Below are 18,810 nucleotides of genomic sequence, written 5' to 3' on the forward strand. Positions count from 1 at the left end.
TTTCTGGCGGCACTGTGTTACAGTGCACTGGTACCCAATTGGTGGCATGCAGTCTGACGACTTCACATTTTAATACCTGCTTGGATCTGCGGCAGAGTAAAATCATAGTACAACCTAATAGAAAACCCTGAAAGCCGTGGCAAACCATGCCGAGTCGATCCAAGTAGGTACTACTGGAAAATGGGCTGAAGAGGAAGACACAGAGCCGTTACTGAGATGGTGAGTGCAGGTAAAGTGAAAGAAAATGTGTTTCTAGGAAAAGTTAGCGGGAGTCCTTCATCAAAGCACCTGATCAACAAACTTTGTAGTTGCTCCATCCTGTGCTGTTTGTTTTACCCAGCAACTCTCCAGAACTTGCATTAAAATATGCAGATGAACTGTTAACTTCATCTGATACTATGTTTAAATTATACAGCTTAGTAATGGCTGACAGCAGTCGTCCTATTTTACAAGCGAACAGGGGTGAGTCTAAAGGGGGGCATGGTGTCTCAATTAAATTACATTGGTATTTAAAAATATAAAAGTTACAGCTTTTTTCACAAGCCAATAAAAATGTATATGGGCCAGTAAAACTCTGAGCCACCGACCTGAGGGGATTTAAGGTTGGACAGTGAATTAGTGTTAATATAGTTAGCATCTACACCATCATAACATCTTTTTTTTTTTCAGCAACATCAAACCACCAAATGTTGATATGCTCGCTTCTCTTCATTGTAACCATCACATTCTCTTTTAAAGGTTTACAAACACCAATTGTTACGGTTCTGGGTCTGTTGGACCCAGTATTTTGAGTTTATTATGTTTTGGTTTACTTTTGCATCATGGATTATTCTTTATGTTTCTCTGGTACTGTGTTTCAGTTATCTTGGTGTTTTGGTGATGGTGATGATGATTATTGTTATTAGAGTTCCATGTTTCTGTTTATTTATATTTAGGATTTGTGTTCTCATGTTTTGTGTGAGTTCAGGTTCCATGTGTCATTTTCTGTCTGTCTCTCAGTGTCAGGTCTGCGTCTTGGTGTAGTGTTCTCGTTTCCTGTTTTATTGTGAAGGTCCGCGTCTCATGTGAGTGTGTTCAGTTTTACCCCTGTCTCGTCTTGTTGATTATTCCCAGCTGTGTTCCCCACCTGTGTGTAATCTCCTTGTGTTTCTCTGTGTGTATTTAAGTCGCGTCTTCTGTGTTTGTAGTTGCTGGTCCGTCTGTGTATCCACCCTGCGTCATCTGTGTGTCTCCCTGCTGTCTACCGTCATCCACCTCTGCTCGCCGTCTGTCATGTTCGTGTTCAGGTTCCTCCTCCGTAGTTTAGCTGTTTCCAGTATAGTTTAGTCTCCGTTTGCCATGTTTTCCCTGTGCCGTGTATTTCAATAAACCACCTTCTCACCTTTACAAAGTGCCTGCATTTGGATCCTACTTCATTATCTCTACACGGCTCATCTCACTCGCCATGACAGTACGGACCAGCCAGATATGGATCCAGCGGCATTCACCCCACCCACGGAGCTTCGAGAGCTCATAACGGACTCAGCTACAAAATTAATCAATCTGTGGCTAAAGCATGAGGGAGAAGCGTTTCTCTATGCTGTGGAGGACAAGCTACAACAGCTTATTTCCGGTTACCCCTGGTTATTGGACTCACTGCACCCGCTCGTACAGGATTTTCTTCTTCACGAGCTTCACCTTCACCCTCCCGCCGCTACCGCTCGCCCACTCGCTTCAATGGAGGACGTGCCGTCCGACCCGCCGGACGAGGAGTTTCCCGGCCCGTCGGAGCGGTCTCCAAGGAGGAAGCGACGTTCGCGCCGCCGGCGCGGCACTCCACAGCCGGATGTCGGGACATGTAAGCAGCCGGCTGTGGTGAGTAAAAGGGACACTTTTTCTGCTGCGTCACACTCTGTGACTGTTGTTTCTGGGGCAATTTTTTGTGTTTCGACTGAGGATAACAATGATTCCTCAATCTCACCTATGGCCGCAGTTTCTAAGACTGCCTGTTCTGAACCCTCGTTCCGAGTTTATGACCATGTCCGCTCCGTTGTCCCATCCTCACTTCCATTCCAGTTAAATGCCTGGCCTGTAACACTGCCCGCAGTTCAGTCAGCAGCCCAGCTGCCCGCAGTTCAGTCAGCAGCCCAGCTGCCCGCAGTTCAGTCAGCAGCCCAGCTGCCCGCAGTTCAGTCAGCAGCCCAGCTGCCCGCAGTTCAGTCAGCAGCCCAGCTGCCCGCAGTTCAGTCAGCAGCCCAGCTGCCCGCAGTTCAGTCAGCAGCCCAGCTGCCCGCAGTTCAGTCAGCAGCCCAGCTGCCCGCAGTTCAGTTAGCCATTCCATCACCTGTTACGCCTCCACTCCGATCATCTCCGTCCCCTGTAGGTCAATCCTTAGCCTCGCTACCTGCTGTCCAGTGGCCGCTAGCTCAGCTGTCTGCCCACTCATTCATTCAGCCGCCATCCTCACTGTTTCATTCCGAGCAGGGAACACACTTCACCACAACATCTGCTGGTTCTCTTAAGCTGGTCACCTCAGAGACAGTTACTCCCTCTAGGGCCTCCCCAGAGGCTGGGTGTCGCTCACCAGCCAACTCTGGACCCCTAGAGGTCAAGACGCCAGCGCCAGCAGCTCCCCCAGAGAACTCACTAGAACAGTCTCGGCTCTCAGCACCCCCTGAGAGTTCAAGTGAGTTCACCCATCTGGCTCCGTCCTCTGCTGAGTGTATTGGGGAACACTTTCAGCCCTCTGAGGACTGCATCCCACTGTTGCTGCCTGAGTCTAGCCACTGTGCTGCTCAGTCCCAGCCAGTGTCCACACTGGCAGAGGTCTGCGTACCTGCTGCTTCAGTGTCTGTTTCCACTGGAGGGCCCGAGGAGCCCGTCCAGTCTCAAGCCACGTTAGCTGGGGTTCGGGAGAACCCAGCCACCTTCGAGTGTCGTCAGCTGGAGGGCCAGAGTCGCCCGTCCAGCCTCAAGCCACGTCTGCTGGAGGTTCCAAGGAGCCCGTCCAGCCTCAAGCCACGTCTGCTGGAGGTTCCAAGGAGCCCGTCCAGCCTCAAGCCATGTGTGCTGGAGGTTCCAAGGAGCCCGTCCAGCCTCAAGCCACGTCTGCTGGAGGTTCCAAGGAGCCCGTCCAGCCTCAAGCCACGTCTGCTGGAGGGCCCGAGAAGCCCGTCCAGCCTCATGCCACGTCTGCTGGGGGCCCTGGAGGACCCAGCCAGCACATCCTCATGTCAGCTGACAGTCCGGGGAAGTCTGTTCAGCCGTCACCTGCTGAACTATCCCCTGCGACTTCTGCATCATCTCCTGCAGCATCATCGCCTCCGCCTGCAGCATCATCGCCTCCGCCTGCAGCATCATCGCCTGCAGCATCATCGCCTGCAGCCGTCTCGCTGCCGTCAGGTTCCGCAGCTGTCCCGCTGCCGTCAGGTTCGGCCCCCGTGTCTTCATCCACGCCTGGTCCGGCCTCCGTGTCTTCATCCACGCCTGGTCCGGCCTCCGTGTCTTCATCCACGCCTGGTCCGGCCCCCATGTCTTCATCCACGCCTGGTCCGGCCCCCGTGTCTTCATCCACGCCTGGTCCGGCCTCCGTGTCTTCATCCACGCCTGGTCCGGCTTCGTCTGGTCCAGCCTCGTCAGACTCGTCCACGCCTCGCCCGGCCTCCGTGTCTTCATCCGCGCCTGGTCCGGCCTCCGTGTCTTCATCCGCGCCTGGTCCGGCCTCCGTGTCTTCATCCGCGCCTGGTCCGGCCTCCGTGTCTTCATCCGCGCCCTCGCCTGGTCCAGCTTCATCCGCGCCTTCGCCTGGTCCAGACTCGTCCACGCCTGGCCCAGACTCGTCCATGCCTGGCCCAGCCTCGGTGTCTTCGTCCACGCCTGGCCCAGACTCGGTGTCTTCGTCCACGCCTGGCCCAGCCTCGGTGTCTTCGTCCACGCCTGGCCCAGCTTCAGCTTCACCTTTGCCTGGTCCTGCCACGTCTGGTCCTGCCTCGTCCACGTCTGGTCCTGCCTCGTCTGGTCCTGCGGTTGCCACACCGCCATGGGACCCAGCTCGTCCTGTTCCGCCTCGTCTCTGCCGGCCGCTTTCCGGGCCTCTAAGTTGGCATCATGGCCGTCGAGGACGGCCTCCGGACAGAGTTCGTCGCCACCGCTGGCATCGCGGCCGACCTCCGGACCTGCGCAGGGGCCGCCGTTGCCGTGTGCACGGTCGGCCTCCAGAAGTGTTTGCCCGTCGCCGCCGTTGCTGTGTGCATGGCCGGCCCCCTGACCTGTTGTGGCTCCTGTATGGCCGACCTCCGGGTCGACCCCCTGAACTGTTCGTGGACTCTTATTGAGCTTTGGTTTGGTTTCGTTTTGATGTGTTTTCCTGTGTTTTTGGACTGTTTGGACACTCTTGCTCCTTGTTTTTTGTTTGGTTTCTATCCCTCCATCCTGGACCCCCTCCGCCCGCCCTGGTCTGGTGCTCTTGTTTCGTTCTGTTTTTTTTTGCTTTGGGCTGTCGGGAGCCAGCCCTTAGAGGTGGGGTACTGTTACGGTTCTGGGTCCGTTGGACCCAGTATTTTGAGTTTATTATGTTTTGGTTTACTTTTGCATCATGGATTATTCTTTATGTTTCTCTGGTACTGTGTTTCAGTTATCTTGGTGTTTTGGTGATGGTGATGATGATTATTGTTATTAGAGTTCCATGTTTCTGTTTATTTATATTTAGGATTTGTGTTCTCATGTTTTGTGTGAGTTCAGGTTCCATGTGTCATTTTCTGTCTGTCTCTCAGTGTCAGGTCTGCGTCTTGGTGTAGTGTTCTCGTTTCCTGTTTTATTGTGAAGGTCCGCGTCTCATGTGAGTGTGTTCAGTTTTACCCCTGTCTCGTCTTGTTGATTATTCCCAGCTGTGTTCCCCACCTGTGTGTAATCTCCTTGTGTTTCTCTGTGTGTATTTAAGTCGCGTCTTCTGTGTTTGTAGTTGCTGGTCCGTCTGTGTATCCACCCTGCGTCATCTGTGTGTCTCCCTGCTGTCTACCGTCATCCACCTCTGCTCGCCGTCTGTCATGTTCGTGTTCAGGTTCCTCCTCCGTAGTTTAGCTGTTTCCAGTATAGTTTAGTCTCCGTTTGCCATGTTTTCCCTGTGCCGTGTATTTCAATAAACCACCTTCTCACCTTTACAAAGTGCCTGCATTTGGATCCTACTTCATTATCTCTACACGGCTCATCTCACTCGCCGTGACACCAATTTACTCATTCACATGCGCACCTTAACACACAGAAACACATCTAGAAAAAGTCATAAAGCCTTCTAAGAAGAAAGAGTAAAGATGATTTTTTTATGCTTTAGTTTAGACTGTGTATTTACTTTATTTAGTTTTAGTTTGAGTCTACTCAACAGTACTTTATATAATTTGGCATTTAAGAAAATCTTTTCTTTAAAAATTTAATACGGCACCTAAATAAGCATTTGTTTTTTGACAAACCACACGGCAGATGAAACAAAAACCATTGTGATTTCTAAAATTGCAATGTTTTTTTTTCCTCTTTTGAATATTTATTATTGCTAATTAATGAGACAAAAGTATTTTTTTATCTGATTACTCAATGAATTGATGGAATAATTGATAGATGAATGGGTTACTACATTAATCGAGAGATTATTGGATTACTATATTAATTGAGAGATTAATGGATTACTACAATAATCAAGAGATTAATGGATTACCAGAAGCCCTGCAGCCCTGTCGTAAACAGCAGCTGAGGGAATAAGGATCTGTGGGTTTTTTGTTTTCACTTTCTAAAAGTCATATTTCTACAAGTGAAATTATCTGTCCATGCAGTTGTTGGTTTTACTTACTAAGAAATATTGAAATACGATTTTAAATCCAGAAGTAAATGATCTCATTTGAGAAATCAAGACTGTTAATATAAGTTTTTTTTTTTTTAGAGACAGAATTACTCGAAATCAAACTATTAAGGCCCCAAAATTAAAGTTGATTATACTAAATTTAAGCCTTTTTTATGTTTTGAATTCTCAAATTTAGCAAAAGAATGCATTGACACAAGAAAAAATAGTTATAATCTGCTCAATATTAGTGAAGTATGATTTAGTTGTTTTTTGATTAAAGTTGGCTCATCTTGAAATCGACCATAATCCATATTAAGTTTAAGCACAAAAAACCTTAAACCAGACCTTTTTCTTAAAATATTACTTGACTTCTACTGAAATCACAAGAAGGACCAGAGTGATATATGTCAACATTTATTCTTCTCATGTTGACAAAAAACCTTTTGGTCAACAATATAAGGCTGCTGCACAGTCCCGAAAAATGTTAATTGACCCTTTTTAAGGGTCTAAACAGAGACAAAAAACATCAAGTATTTTTGCCCTTAAACCTATGTGACAGTCACACAATGCGGTAAATAATGACATAATCCAAAAAATTATTTAAACCTCAACATGCCTCAGGTAAGTGTCATTTAGAAAAAAATAAAATAAACTTTTCTTTGTAAGTGATTCACTTTCTCAGCAAAAAACAGCACATTGCTGGGCAAATTAGGAACCAAAGTTATACAAAGGTACTCAAAGACAAAACAAAGTGCAACTGACCTGATAAAACCCTGTTTGGTATTCACCTATTTCTAGAGTTGGATGTCTCGAGACTGGTCTCGGTCTCGAGACCACTTTTACGTGGTCTTGGTCTCGACGGACTTTTGTCTTGGTCTTGTCTTGGTCTCGACTGACTTTGGTCTCGGTCTTGGTCTCGGTCTTGCGTTCTGAAATCGACGTAGTGTTCGGGAGATTTGGAGTCAACCATCAGCGGAGCGGGGGGGGGGGATATTGGACTTAAGCCAGGGTCATTTTTTCAGAAGCATGGGGTCTTTTGGAGTGTAATTTATTAGTTAGATGCCTGACTGACAACTGTATAAAACAAAAACAACACACGAAGCACAGAGCGCACCGTCGTAAATTACCCCTAATTTTGGTATGAACCCATGTAAGTGAGGGGGGGAGAAGCTGCTGCCTGCGAGTTTGCTGCAGACAGGAGAGCTTAAGTTTGACCAGGTACCAAAGCAAATCATTCGTACTGTACAAATAATGTAAATATGACGGTGTATGACAAAAGATTGATATAAACTGATCACTTGGTTACGTTACTTGCTCTTCGAGTGAATCAACAAATGGATAAATAAAAAGCCGAACAACAATGTTGATTTTTTAGAGAGTCTTAGCTTACATTTCATATTTTCAGTTGTTTCCCTCCACGGCTAAACAAACTCTCTGAATCAGTTTCAATTGTGTACTGATGTACACAACAATGGACATAAGGAGCTTCTTTCAAAGAAAAAACTCAGGTAGATGTTATTTTATATATTATGCTTTGTATGTTGTTCAGTATATTTCTATGCAAAACAAGAGGAATTCCAATACACAGCAGTTTATTCACAGATGAAACCAGATGTTTACACTTTAGGGAGAAAACAAACTTTTTTTTTTACTGTTAAACATCAATTCAGAGTAAACTTGTTTTGTTTTAGATAAATAAATGTTGAAATATCTTCTGAATTAGTTAAATGTCAGAATAAAAAGAGGGAGCTGTCTATTTTAATCACTTTCATCAAATTTAGGAGAACATATACACCAAGTTTATTGTTAATTAATAAGAAAACTGCAGACGATTCCATTCTGAGCTTAAGAAGCTTCTGATAGGTTAGTAGAGTCCATGTGAGTAAATTGGTGACACACCTGTGGATGCATATAAGGCAAAACACAGAGCCTGTTTCTTTGACATGGGAAAATCAAGAGATGTCAACCAAAACACCAGGAAAAGAATCGTGGAGCTCCATAAGTGTGGCTCAGTTTTGAATACAAAATACAAAAGTTAACAAATATGTTTTTTATATTTATCAATCTAAAAAAATAAACATTTAGTCTGATTTGATGTTACAATGTTTGTGTTTTTATCTGAAGAGTATGTAAATATCTGGTTTCAACTGTATATTTGATGATGTTGGTGTTTGGCTTGATTGTCAGCACAAAGAGGGAGAGAGAGGAACAGAGAGGGAGAGAGAGGAACAGAGAGGGAGAGAGAGGAGCAGAGAGGGAGAGAGAGGGAGATGGAGAAAGAGGACAAAACAGAGATGGAATAAGAGCAGGTGAGACACACATGTTAGTCAAATGGTTGTTTGCCAAAACTTATCAGAACATGTATCGAGTGCCTAGTGTAACTTTTTAGATACCATTTGTTACTTTTCAAATTCTATATTTATTAAGTTATGCAGGCTTATGAAGGCTAAATAATTATATAAACTTTTCTGAATCTAAATAGTGTACTTTGGTAGAATTAAAAAATAAGTGTAGTGCAGGTCTATGATGATTTTTAGTGCTACTATCATCTAGTTTTGATTCTGGTTCTGTTTTGGTTAAGTCCTAAGTAGTCCTGATTTTGAACTGTTGTAGTCCTGTTTTAATTCCGGATCAGTTCTGGGTCTGGTTGAATTGGGGTTTAGTCCCTGTGTCTTGATACAGTTTAAGGTGTCCTGCATATGTGATATTTATTTTTTTTCCTATATGAAGTCATTCTTTTTTGAACAAAACTCAAAACAGAGCCTTATAATCTTTCAGTCATTTCTACCCTCACTTAATTTCTGCTCAGCTCTCACACAGTGGCTCAGCTATGCTCCAATCCCTCCATGTTGTGGCCAATCACATGCGAGGATATAGGATAATATCATTGTGTGAAAAACAGAGAGGGTGAGAGACGCGACAGTCAAGTGGAGCGTGCGTCTGTCCTCTCAGTAAGTGAGTGAGACAGTAGACAGCGGTGAGGAGGGCTGTGCGAAAGCAAAAACACATAAATATGCCTGACACCTGTAAACGAAGCAGCATCTGGCTGTAGTTTAAAGACTTTTTTGTCTCGGTCTTGGTCTTGGTCTCGTCTCGACTTGGTCTCGGTCTTGGTCTCGTCTACTTGGTCTTTGTCTTGTCTTGGTCTCGATACCCTCTGGTCTTGGTCTTGTCTTGGTCTCGGATTAGGCGGTCTTGACTACAAGTCTACCTATTTCTCAAAGACTGACCTCCACTCAGCTACTGCTTTCTTATATGCACTAGTGGCATCTCAATCATGGATGGCATCAGGGATTACCTCAATTTGTATGACAGAGAGGACCATTGCAACACATTTTGGGTATGTTAAGTGCAAGGTGTAGTAATATGCCATTGGAGGATGTTTGGGATCCTCTAAGGGGAGAGTGGTCACTGGTATGTTGTGCTCAGTAAGTCAAGAACGAACTAAACCTATTCAGAGAAAAGCAAGGAATTTAAGTGAAGGTAGTTAAACTTACATTTTAAATGTCTTTGAAGCATGGGTATGCCTCAAATTATTGTTGTGGGCCTGTCCTCTTCCCTTGTAACATCTGCATCAATGATCAATGATGGTCCAAAATCTGAGCAATGTTGCTGTGGTTGGATTTTGCATTGGATTTCCTGTACATGTTGCCCAAAGTTTTGTGTGCCTTGCCTGCATCTTCAGGCTGTCATGGTCTGTTAGGGAAAGCAAAGAACAATTGTAAGAGATGTTATAACTACTACACTTCACAAAATCCAAGTGTTAAAGTTTCTATTAACTGATTTTCAATAAAGTTGCAGGATTTTTTTTTTTTGTTTTAAGTTACTGTTTTCAGTTTAATATTTACGTCAATTAATGTTTAGGTTAAATATGTTTAGATAATGAACTGACACTATATCCTGATCATTTCCTTTTGTGTGCCCTTTTCTTAGAATGATCATGGATTCATGTAAATTGTTACTAGAGTACAATCCCAGTTGCAAGTTTCAGAAACAATGCTAACAGATGCTAACGCTGCTTAGCTAATGACCCAACTTAAAACTGAAAAATGCCACTTACCTGACAACACAGACGGTATGGCATTATCAAACTCGTCCATGCCGTGACAACAGTCCTTTGGCTCGGTTCCTGAAGTCTCTGCTCACAGCACCTAACCCACAGAACCTGTGGGTAAAATCTCACAGCTAGAGTAAGATCATTTAGCTAAAGTTATAACGTTAGCTAGCTTGCTAACTAGTAGCCCACACAAAATGAGATTTTATCTTGATAGCACCATTGTACTATAGTGTTTTTCACAAAATTAAATAATTAACTTAATGTTACCGACCTCAAATTATTGTTTGCTTTATTTAGATAATGTTAGTATTTACTTTTATCTTTAAGGCTATATATCTCATAATTTGCATCACACAATTGTTTTATTTTTTTACAGCACACAGGTTATGTATTGTGGAGTAGTTTGCGATTTGGGCTGATACTAACAGGCACAGACTTCTCTGAGGAATTTGAGGGGGTGGTCTGCCTGGAATGGTGATGGCACCAAAAGGTACAAAACTTTAAGGCTGACTCTCCTACACCAAAACAGGGCCATAAATTCCCGTGTTAGGAAATGGTCTTACACTCCTTCCCTCTTCTTGAACTCTACAGGCCTGACCAGAGAGCAAGTGATGGTTGTCATGGTCATGGGAGTGCTGCCTGCAAAAAGGCCATCTCTATATAAGTAGATGTCCAGTGAATTGCAGAAGAAGACACATGAACCAATATCAGACCTGATGCCACCCTTAACTCTTTCGACCAATCGCACTAAAAGTGTATACTGTCTGGGTGTGGTGCTCTTTGTTCTTTTGGGCTCTCCTGACTGAGCAAAGAGACACGGCAGCTGTTTTTAACTTGGACCTTGAATTGCTTAATAAATTTAAGAAAATACACTTTGAACATATTTGTCTTCGGTTTCTCAAAAATGAACCCAACAATGGCTGTAAACAGGATTTTCAACTTTTTAACTCATTCTTTCACCACATTAAACAGATGCACTCTCTGTATTTGACCAATGGAAGCCCACCAAGTGGATGGAGAATCCCCCCAACATCCCGCTCTTTAAGATCGTAAAATTTTGGTCTCTCAGTCTATGCCAACTGTAGTACTACAACAACAACCAGCACTGTGGAAATATCGACTGGTGCATCATTGCCTGAAGCACAGGAACCTCAGGTGGTTGACATCCCAGTCACGGTAACTGTTACACTAATTAAATAAAATGTATTGTGACTCCTGATGATAAATCTACCCATGTCTAACTCCTCTTATTTGGTCCTGTATTACTTTTACTCATTTTCTGCATTTTTAAAAAAGGGTGTAACGAGATCTTGTGATATTGTACCACCTCAATATTTCTCGTCAGAGAAACTTTTCCCAGAGGGAAATTGAGTTAAGTGCTTGGAACTGTTATTAAATCACAGATCCTGTGATCTGATGAGGACCGCTCTTTGGTTGGATTGTAAATCACCAGGATTATATAAAAAATAAATAATTAGACAGAACAGCAGTTCAGTGTAAAGAGAAGAAGGTGGCAGCTACGCTGCAGCTGCAGAGATCTCTGTCCAGAAGAGTGCAGTCGTAGGAACAGGACCCTCAAGATCCCAGGCCTCTTGTAGAGAACCCGAGCTAGAAGGATATACTGCCCTTAGGGGCAAGAGGGGAATTTTTTTCTTTTTTCAGACTACCGGTCAAAAGTTTTAGAACACCCCAATTTTTTGATTTTTTTATTGAAAATTTTGCAGTTTAATGTCTCACTGCACTCTGAAATGAACGCATAGTACAAATAAGCAGTTGGAGGTAAAAAAGAAATCATGGAATCAGTTTATGGACCAAAATGTATTCTAAACTTTGGCCCATCAGAGTAGCCTCCTTTGGCAGATATAACAGCTGAACACAGTCGTGGCATTCTTTCTACAATAGAAATCAAAAATTCTCCCATATCTGTTGCAGAAGTTCCCATAAATGTGGACCTTGTGGAAGCACATTTCTTTTCTCATGTATCAATCACATATTTTAATCATATTACATTAGTATAGCAAGAGCACTCCTGTCACTTAGTTGTGCATGTGCATTACAGATGGGCCTTACGCTCTACACCAGGGGTCGGCAACCCTGGGCACACATGCCACAGCTGGCACGCGAAGGGTTAACTGATGGCACGACCATAGCTGGACTGGCCATCGGGCATACCAGCGGTGGTGATTTTTTGTTTTTATGGGCCGATGATTTTTTTTTTTTTTTTTTTGTAGCAGTATAAACAATGAAAGGTGGTGGATTGTCCAGATGTTGGCCAATGTGTAAAAATAACTCCGTTGTTTGGTGGTGGCTATGGCGGAGCTTGCACAGAGGCCAGCAGGTGGATGAGGGAAAGGGGAGGCAGGAGGAGCAGAGACCCGAGGCGGCCGCCGGTCCGAGTGTCAGGTGAACTGAACTTCAGATAAGAAGTTATGACCTGCAGTCTATCTGGGTCAGATATAAACCAAGTTTAGGTGGAGTTTATTTTCGTTGTGCTGACTTTTTACAGTCAGTTACAATAACTCGTACTGCGTACTAGCTAGCACGACGGAGTTGCTATACAGCTGGGTGGGTGCTGTGATGTTACTGATAGTGAACTTTGTTTTATTCATAAGGTTAGTTAGTAGAGTTGCCAACCGTCCCGTAAAAAACAGAATCGTCTCGTATTCAGAGAAAATATTACTCGTTTTGTATTGAGCTGAGAAGGAACACAGTTTGTTCCGAACTTCAGCTAGAATGGAAAAAAGACACAAAACTGGAGTTATTCTGTCTTTATGCTGCAGCTGTTTCTTCTTCTCTCATTCTCTCCCCCTCCCTCTCCTGTTGCTACTTCAATCATGAAACTGAAACTGATCAATGATCAGCTGATCGGCTTTTCTCTCTTGTTTATCTCCAACTTTGCACAGCAGCATGTTTAAGCTTGATCAGCTGTTGTTAGAATTTATTTAATATTAATTTCTAGTATCAGCTGATGTTTGCTGGAGCCACAGCTGTAAAAGCTGCTGGTCATGATATTGGTTTGGATATGTAGTGAGAGGGAAACATGCAGATGAAACCAGGAGATGTCCTTACTGAATCATGAGAGCTGAACTGGTGATGGAGAAACAGGTTTACCTTTTAGGTGACATGAATGAGTTGAAGGGAAGTTATGAGCTGTTTCTGAGAGACAAATAATAGCAGGATCCTTTTCTATGTAGCTAACAGCTGGTAACTGTGCAGGGGCGGGTCTAGCAAAGTTTTGCCAGGGGGCCAGGTAGGGCATTAACAGGGAAAGGGGGGCACAAAGAAATACTTTTCTTTCTTATTCTCATTTAAAATTTCTCGCTTTTAATAAATAATTATCTGAATCTTACAATCAAAGTTTTTATCTGATGTAAAATGTATAGAAATCATACATATACCAACAGGACAGTGTACATCACTGTCACAACAGCGTATGTTTTCATTCAAAGGCTTTATGGCTTTTCCTATAATACCTGGTGGGCCGGTCTCTAGTCAAAATGCCCGGGCCGATTTTTTGTCCCAGTCCAGCCCTGGGCACGACACGCAGTGAATTAATCTGAGAAGGTGCATTAAAAAGTAAATGGCCGGGCCAGCGGTGCACATCGCAAATTAGCTCGCATACACACATTAGTTGTGCTGCTTCTTAATGACGGTATCTTAGCTAACAACCCCAACTACCAGATTCAACTTGTAACGGGCTAAAAATAACGTCCCTCTCACCTACCGGTGAGGGACGTTGCTAGCTGGCAGTTTTTTCGAGCAATGTTGAAATTTCCACATTCCGACACTTCAAATGCTTCAGGAGCTGCCCGCTCAGCGCAGCATCAGCACCACGGAAATACACGGATACATCCGTAGACTCGAGACAGAATTCACAATGCATTTTCAGGACTTTCAGGTGTATGGACCAATGTTTTCCTTTCTGATCAAACCAGAAAGCTTTAATGAGCAGCTGGATTTGTCTCGCATTAACTGGCTGAGTTGATGCCAGTTAATGACATCAAAATGCAGCTGATTGAACTGAAAAGCTCGACTCTCTGGGGGTCAAAGTTTGCAGAAGTGCGAACGCAGCTGGAATCCATAGCTGTGCGTGTTCATGGAGCTTGCATTTTCACCTGCTGGACATCACTACCTGACAAATTTAACTGTCTTCAGAACATTGCAGAGGCCTTATTGACAGTATTTGGTTCTATATATCTGTGTGAGCAGATTTTCTCTCACACGAAGAGTGTCCTCAGGTAGCCGTCTGAATGCTGGACGCTCGGAGACCTGTGTCTCTGAGGGTACATCCACACTAGCCCGGATAGATTTGAAAACAGAGTTTTCATCTAAAACAGCTCCGCGTCCACACTAGCGTTTTCAGTCATTTTCACAGAGTTGCATTGAATTGGCCCAAAACGCTTACGTTCCAGTCCTGCGCATGCGCAAAAGTGAGTGAGAGTTAAAGAATTTAAAGAAAAAGCTATCTGGAGCATGTAGAAACTGATATTAATCTTTTTTAGGGCAGTCAAAATTGAGAGCAGTCAAAACAACTGCTGTATAATGCCCTCTGCCATCTTTGTTTAATTGGTCACATGACTGCATCACATGACTAAAATGCGTCATCGTTTTAGAAAGTCTGCATTTTCGAGTGTCCACACTGTGACGGGGCAGCTCCGTTTTGAAATGTATGCGTTTTCGAAAGCATTTTCAAAACGCTGCATTTTTCCTTGAGGAAAACACCGTCTCAGTGTGGACGGGAGGCCAAAACGGAGAGAAAACGATGCGTTTTCAAACGAAAACGCATTAGTGTGGACGTAGCCTGAGTGGGAGACCAGAGATCACATTAACATGTGTATCCCTGTATTAACAAACATGCCATATTGGCCCAGTTTATTTTTCTTATCATTGTTGTGAGGAGACCATAAATAGCATTTGTATTTTCTGTTGTACAGTTCATTTGCTGTTATGGAGTTCTTGTTGTGGATAAAAAGTGTCTTTTTTTGCTTTAAAATAGCTGATAACTATTCGCTGATAGCTGCCAACATCTGCGAACAAATATAATTCTATAAAGTTGTTCTATATAGTGTGTAACTGTTAATATAGAGCGTTATTAAACTTATTGCTAATCCAATCATATGGCACACTGACTTCTGAGGAAATTTTAGATGGCACTCATCATCAGAAAGGTTGCCGACCCCTGCTCTACACACACAGTGAGGCCATTGTAATGGGAGATGTTAAACAGATAGTGGGACTCCTTCTCCTTATCAGGGATGTAAATCCTTAGGTCACGGCTAACCAGAAAGTCATAATTCTCTCTGTGAGGGAGGAGACATAGCCCCCCTATGAGATGGGCCAACATGTGAGAGTTGTGGAATGTTCTTCGTTTGGGAAGGTATAAAATAGTTCAGGGGGATGTCCATCCTCAGAAAAACTGTTTGGTGTTTGTTCTGAATGTTTTTCTTTTTCTTTTCCTTTTCTTGAATAAACCTCACTTCAAAAGACACGCTCACCTGGTAGTTGCAGTTTTGTTTAAGATTTTCCACAACACATTCTTTCTACAATAGAAATCAAATATTCTTCCATATCTGTAGCAGAAGTTCCCATAAATGTGGACCTTGTAGGTTGCTTTGGTTTCACTCTTCTGTCCAGTTCATCCCAAACCAGCTCGATGGGGTTTAAATCTGGAGACTGTGCTGGACACTCCATGTTTTCAAGCTCACCATCTTGTTCTTTTTTCCTGAGGTAGTTCTGGCACAGCTTGGTTTTATGTTTTGGGTCATTATCTTGCTGTAGGATGAACCCCTGACCAACTAGACACATACCAGAGGGTACTGCATGGAGCTGCAGAATGCTGTGGTAGCCGCTTTGGTTCAGGAAGCCTCTCACTCTGTACAAGTCACCGACCCTGGATCCAGCAAACAGCCCCAGACCATCACACTGCCTCCTCCATGTTTGACAGTTGATGCCACAAACTGTGGATCCATCCTTTCATCTACTCCACGGCGTACAAAGATCCTGCATGATGAACCAAAGATTTCAAATGTTGATCCATCAGTCCATAATACCTTCTTTCAGTCTTCAGTAGTCCAATCGCGGTGTTTCAAGGCCCAGACAAGCCTCTTTGTCTTATTCTGACGTCTTACCAATGGCAGGTTTGACTCATCCTGTCAAACCTGCAGCTTGAAGTCTTCTCTTCACAGCTGAAACTGAGACTTGCTTACTACGACCACTATTAAGCTGTGCTTGAAGCTGTTGTCCTGTGAGCCGCCTCTCACACAAGCTGTTAACTCTCAGAAACTTTGGGTCTGCAGACCTCTTCCTGTCACAGTTTGTTTCTGAGCCTTTGATGGTGAAGGAAACTGTACTCACTGACACCTTGACTTTCTTTGCAGTTTCTCTGTAGGACAGACCGACATTTATAAGTGTTATGATGGTCTGTCTCTCTGCCATTGTTTTCCTTTTCTCACCATTTTTGTACTAAACACACTACTTTCTGCAGTACAATACTGTTCAACTGATGTTCACGAGGGTATGGCACCACAGTGTGTTCCAGCACTGCTTTATGCAGACAGAGGGGGTTGGAAGTAATCCAGAAAAGTTGAAACACCTGCAGGAATTAGTAGCTCCAGCTTTCAAGACTTGATTAACTTCCACTGCTGAAGAACAGCTTTATATTGTTAACTCATTTTGTGTTTCCCTGAAAAAGGCCTTTTTGTATAATTCTAAATGCATATTATGTTTTAGTTTTGAAAAGAGACCAAACTTTTTTCTGTCTGTACTGAAACCTCTAGCACTCACCCCTGTGGATTCTTTTCCCCAGCATCTTTCCCCCACTGAAAAGAACTATGAAGGCAACACTAACCATCAAACAGGTTTCCTAAGGCAGTGCATTCTGTAGCTTTGCCTAAATTACAAACCGCCATTAAAACAGCTCATGTATTGGTCCAATATGTCTTTCTCAGTAACGGACTTTCAGTAGATATAATTTCTGAGACAGGCCCAGAGCTCTATTTGTAAGTTTGGAAAGCTTTCTATGGGGCACTACGAGCAAAGATTAATCTAAACTCTTTCCATTTCCATTTCACCACAATCCAGTGATTAAATGGAAAGGTAGTCCTATGTTGTATCCTCCTTCCATGAATAGAATACACTCATATGAACTTTTCAGCTACCTTTTGCCTCTCAGATATAAAACTCCATTGTTTCTCGCTCAAGAAAGAAGCAGCTGTCTCCTCAGTCAAACAACATTGTAACACGACAGCTACTGTGTGTGTCCAACATACACAGTCTGACACAGCAGTTTCAGTTTACACAGGTTTTTCATTTTGCTTTGCACATTTCACTTCCCAGCTTCAAAGACTTGGCCCTCGGCTTTTTGGCAATGTTGCTCTAACTATGGCTGTCACCAGAACACTGCCACTTCTTGGCTGTCAATCACAGCTTTTTTCATCCCCACACACCTCATTCCCATGCTTTGCGGACTAGTACTGAGGTGCTAGTCTGAATTCACTAAAGAACCAGTTATTCATTCAGCTCCTTTAATGTGCAAGTATTGAATAAGGTGTTCTGATAAATATCTTTTACGCATGATCTGAAACACTGCCTGTGCCAGACTTCTTGCAAAATTGCTGCACAGGGACACTACCAAAGGATATCGAGTTTTTTCAGACCTCATGTGGCTAACCATTAGGTTAAAATAAGCTGCCTGTGAGATGCCTTTTCAGCACAAATGACTCAGAGTTTTTCTCTCCAGTGTGTCATACTAGCCTGTGCCTAATTATCACAAAGAACTGTTCTTCCTCAGCCCACACAATGTGACCCTCAATGTTTATTTCTTAAACCAAGGTTGAGTGTAGAGTGTCACCAAAAGACTGCTCCAATGGAAAATCTTCCTTGGAGTTAATCACAGGAACTGGCAGGGTCTCCTGAAAATGCCCTGTGGGTTTCTCCTCCCTGGTAGCAGTGTTGGACAGCACAGATACCGCAAGTTGTTCCCAGTCATAAGTGCTGCCCCACCAGCTTATTAAACTCAGCCCAATCATCCCAAGAAATAAGGGGTGACCAAGAAGGGAGCTGACCGCAGCCCTAACTCCATACATTCTGACCTAACACCACTGGATATTTGTGAAAGTCACTATGAACACACCTAATCCCCACCCAACAACAACCCAGGCTGAAGCAGGGTTTGGTAGAGTCCACCATAGCCTATTGTGTACCGCCCCTTGACACCTTACCAGAACTTTGTACGTCCTTCCAATCTGGGCCGGCCACAAGGATCCCACCTCTATGAGCAAACACTCCCTCTGCAGAAGAGTTCGGGCTGTGTGCACTTCCAGCTCTCCTGCGCTGATGTTTGCTCAAGTTTACGTGAGTCAGGAGCAACACCTGTTCCCACTGGGATCTGAGGAGAAAAACAGTGAGGAGAGTGTTAGTGTGAGGCATCCATGCCAGATTGTGGGGGTCAGGATGTTTCTTCCTCTGTTCCAGGCCACCATGCTGCTAAGTGGTCCTCTGGAAGGGTCACAGCCCTCTCCAACACACCAAATCTACTCCAGTCACCAGGAGCCTCATCATCTGCTCAAGGACCACTAGCTCCAGTATAGGCAATGACTCCTCCAATGGTTGTGGCTATGTGGCTGCTGCTTCCTAGAGCCTCTGGGCATACTCAAAAACCTTGTTCCTTGTCTCCAGACGACAGTTACAGAAGCAGCAGCAGTGGTTCTGCAGTGGTTCTTCTTAACATGTTTCAGGCCTCTGTTGTGGCCTGAAACATGTTAAGAAATGACTGTGGGTCATCCACCTTACCCATCCTGTGAAATGTGATGGACGTGGTTGGAGAGAGCGGTGGTGGGTGAGCTAAGCATCAGGGTCTACTTTACAATATAAAGCGCCTAGAGGCGACTGTTGTTGTGATTTGGCGCTGTATAAACAAAACTGAATTGAATTGAATTTTCAAAGC

At 44.0% G+C, this 18,810-nt stretch overlaps 2 protein-coding genes across 7 annotated transcripts in view; one reads left to right on the forward strand and one right to left on the reverse strand.

Annotated features, from left to right (window-relative positions):
- The window catches only part of LOC100701331 (junction plakoglobin), a 115,247-nt gene that overhangs the window by 73,269 nt on the left and 23,168 nt on the right, over positions 1–18,810 (reverse strand). For 5 of the 6 annotated variants that reach the window (XM_025906553.1, XM_025906557.1, XM_025906556.1 and 2 more), the window contains one exon: positions 18,086–18,252. The gene's annotated coding sequence lies outside the window, so the exon portion shown is untranslated. Of the gene's footprint in view, positions 1–9,306; positions 9,506–9,869; positions 9,975–18,085; positions 18,253–18,810 lie in introns of all 6 variants that reach the window. The other variant, XM_025906554.1, reaches the window with a different exon arrangement.
- LOC109201795 (polycystic kidney disease protein 1-like 3) lies at positions 1,468–4,313 on the forward strand. The gene is made up of 4 exons (XM_025906601.1): positions 1,468–1,854; positions 2,503–2,665; positions 2,779–3,528; positions 3,766–4,313. Exons 1-4 carry the CDS (start codon positions 1,468–1,470, stop codon positions 4,311–4,313), a joined length of 1,848 nt encoding a protein of 615 aa, XP_025762386.1.

Source organism: Oreochromis niloticus, linkage group LG4, assembly GCF_001858045.2.
Source record: "Oreochromis niloticus isolate F11D_XX linkage group LG4, O_niloticus_UMD_NMBU, whole genome shotgun sequence".
Taxonomy (NCBI): Eukaryota; Metazoa; Chordata; class Actinopteri; order Cichliformes; family Cichlidae; genus Oreochromis; species Oreochromis niloticus.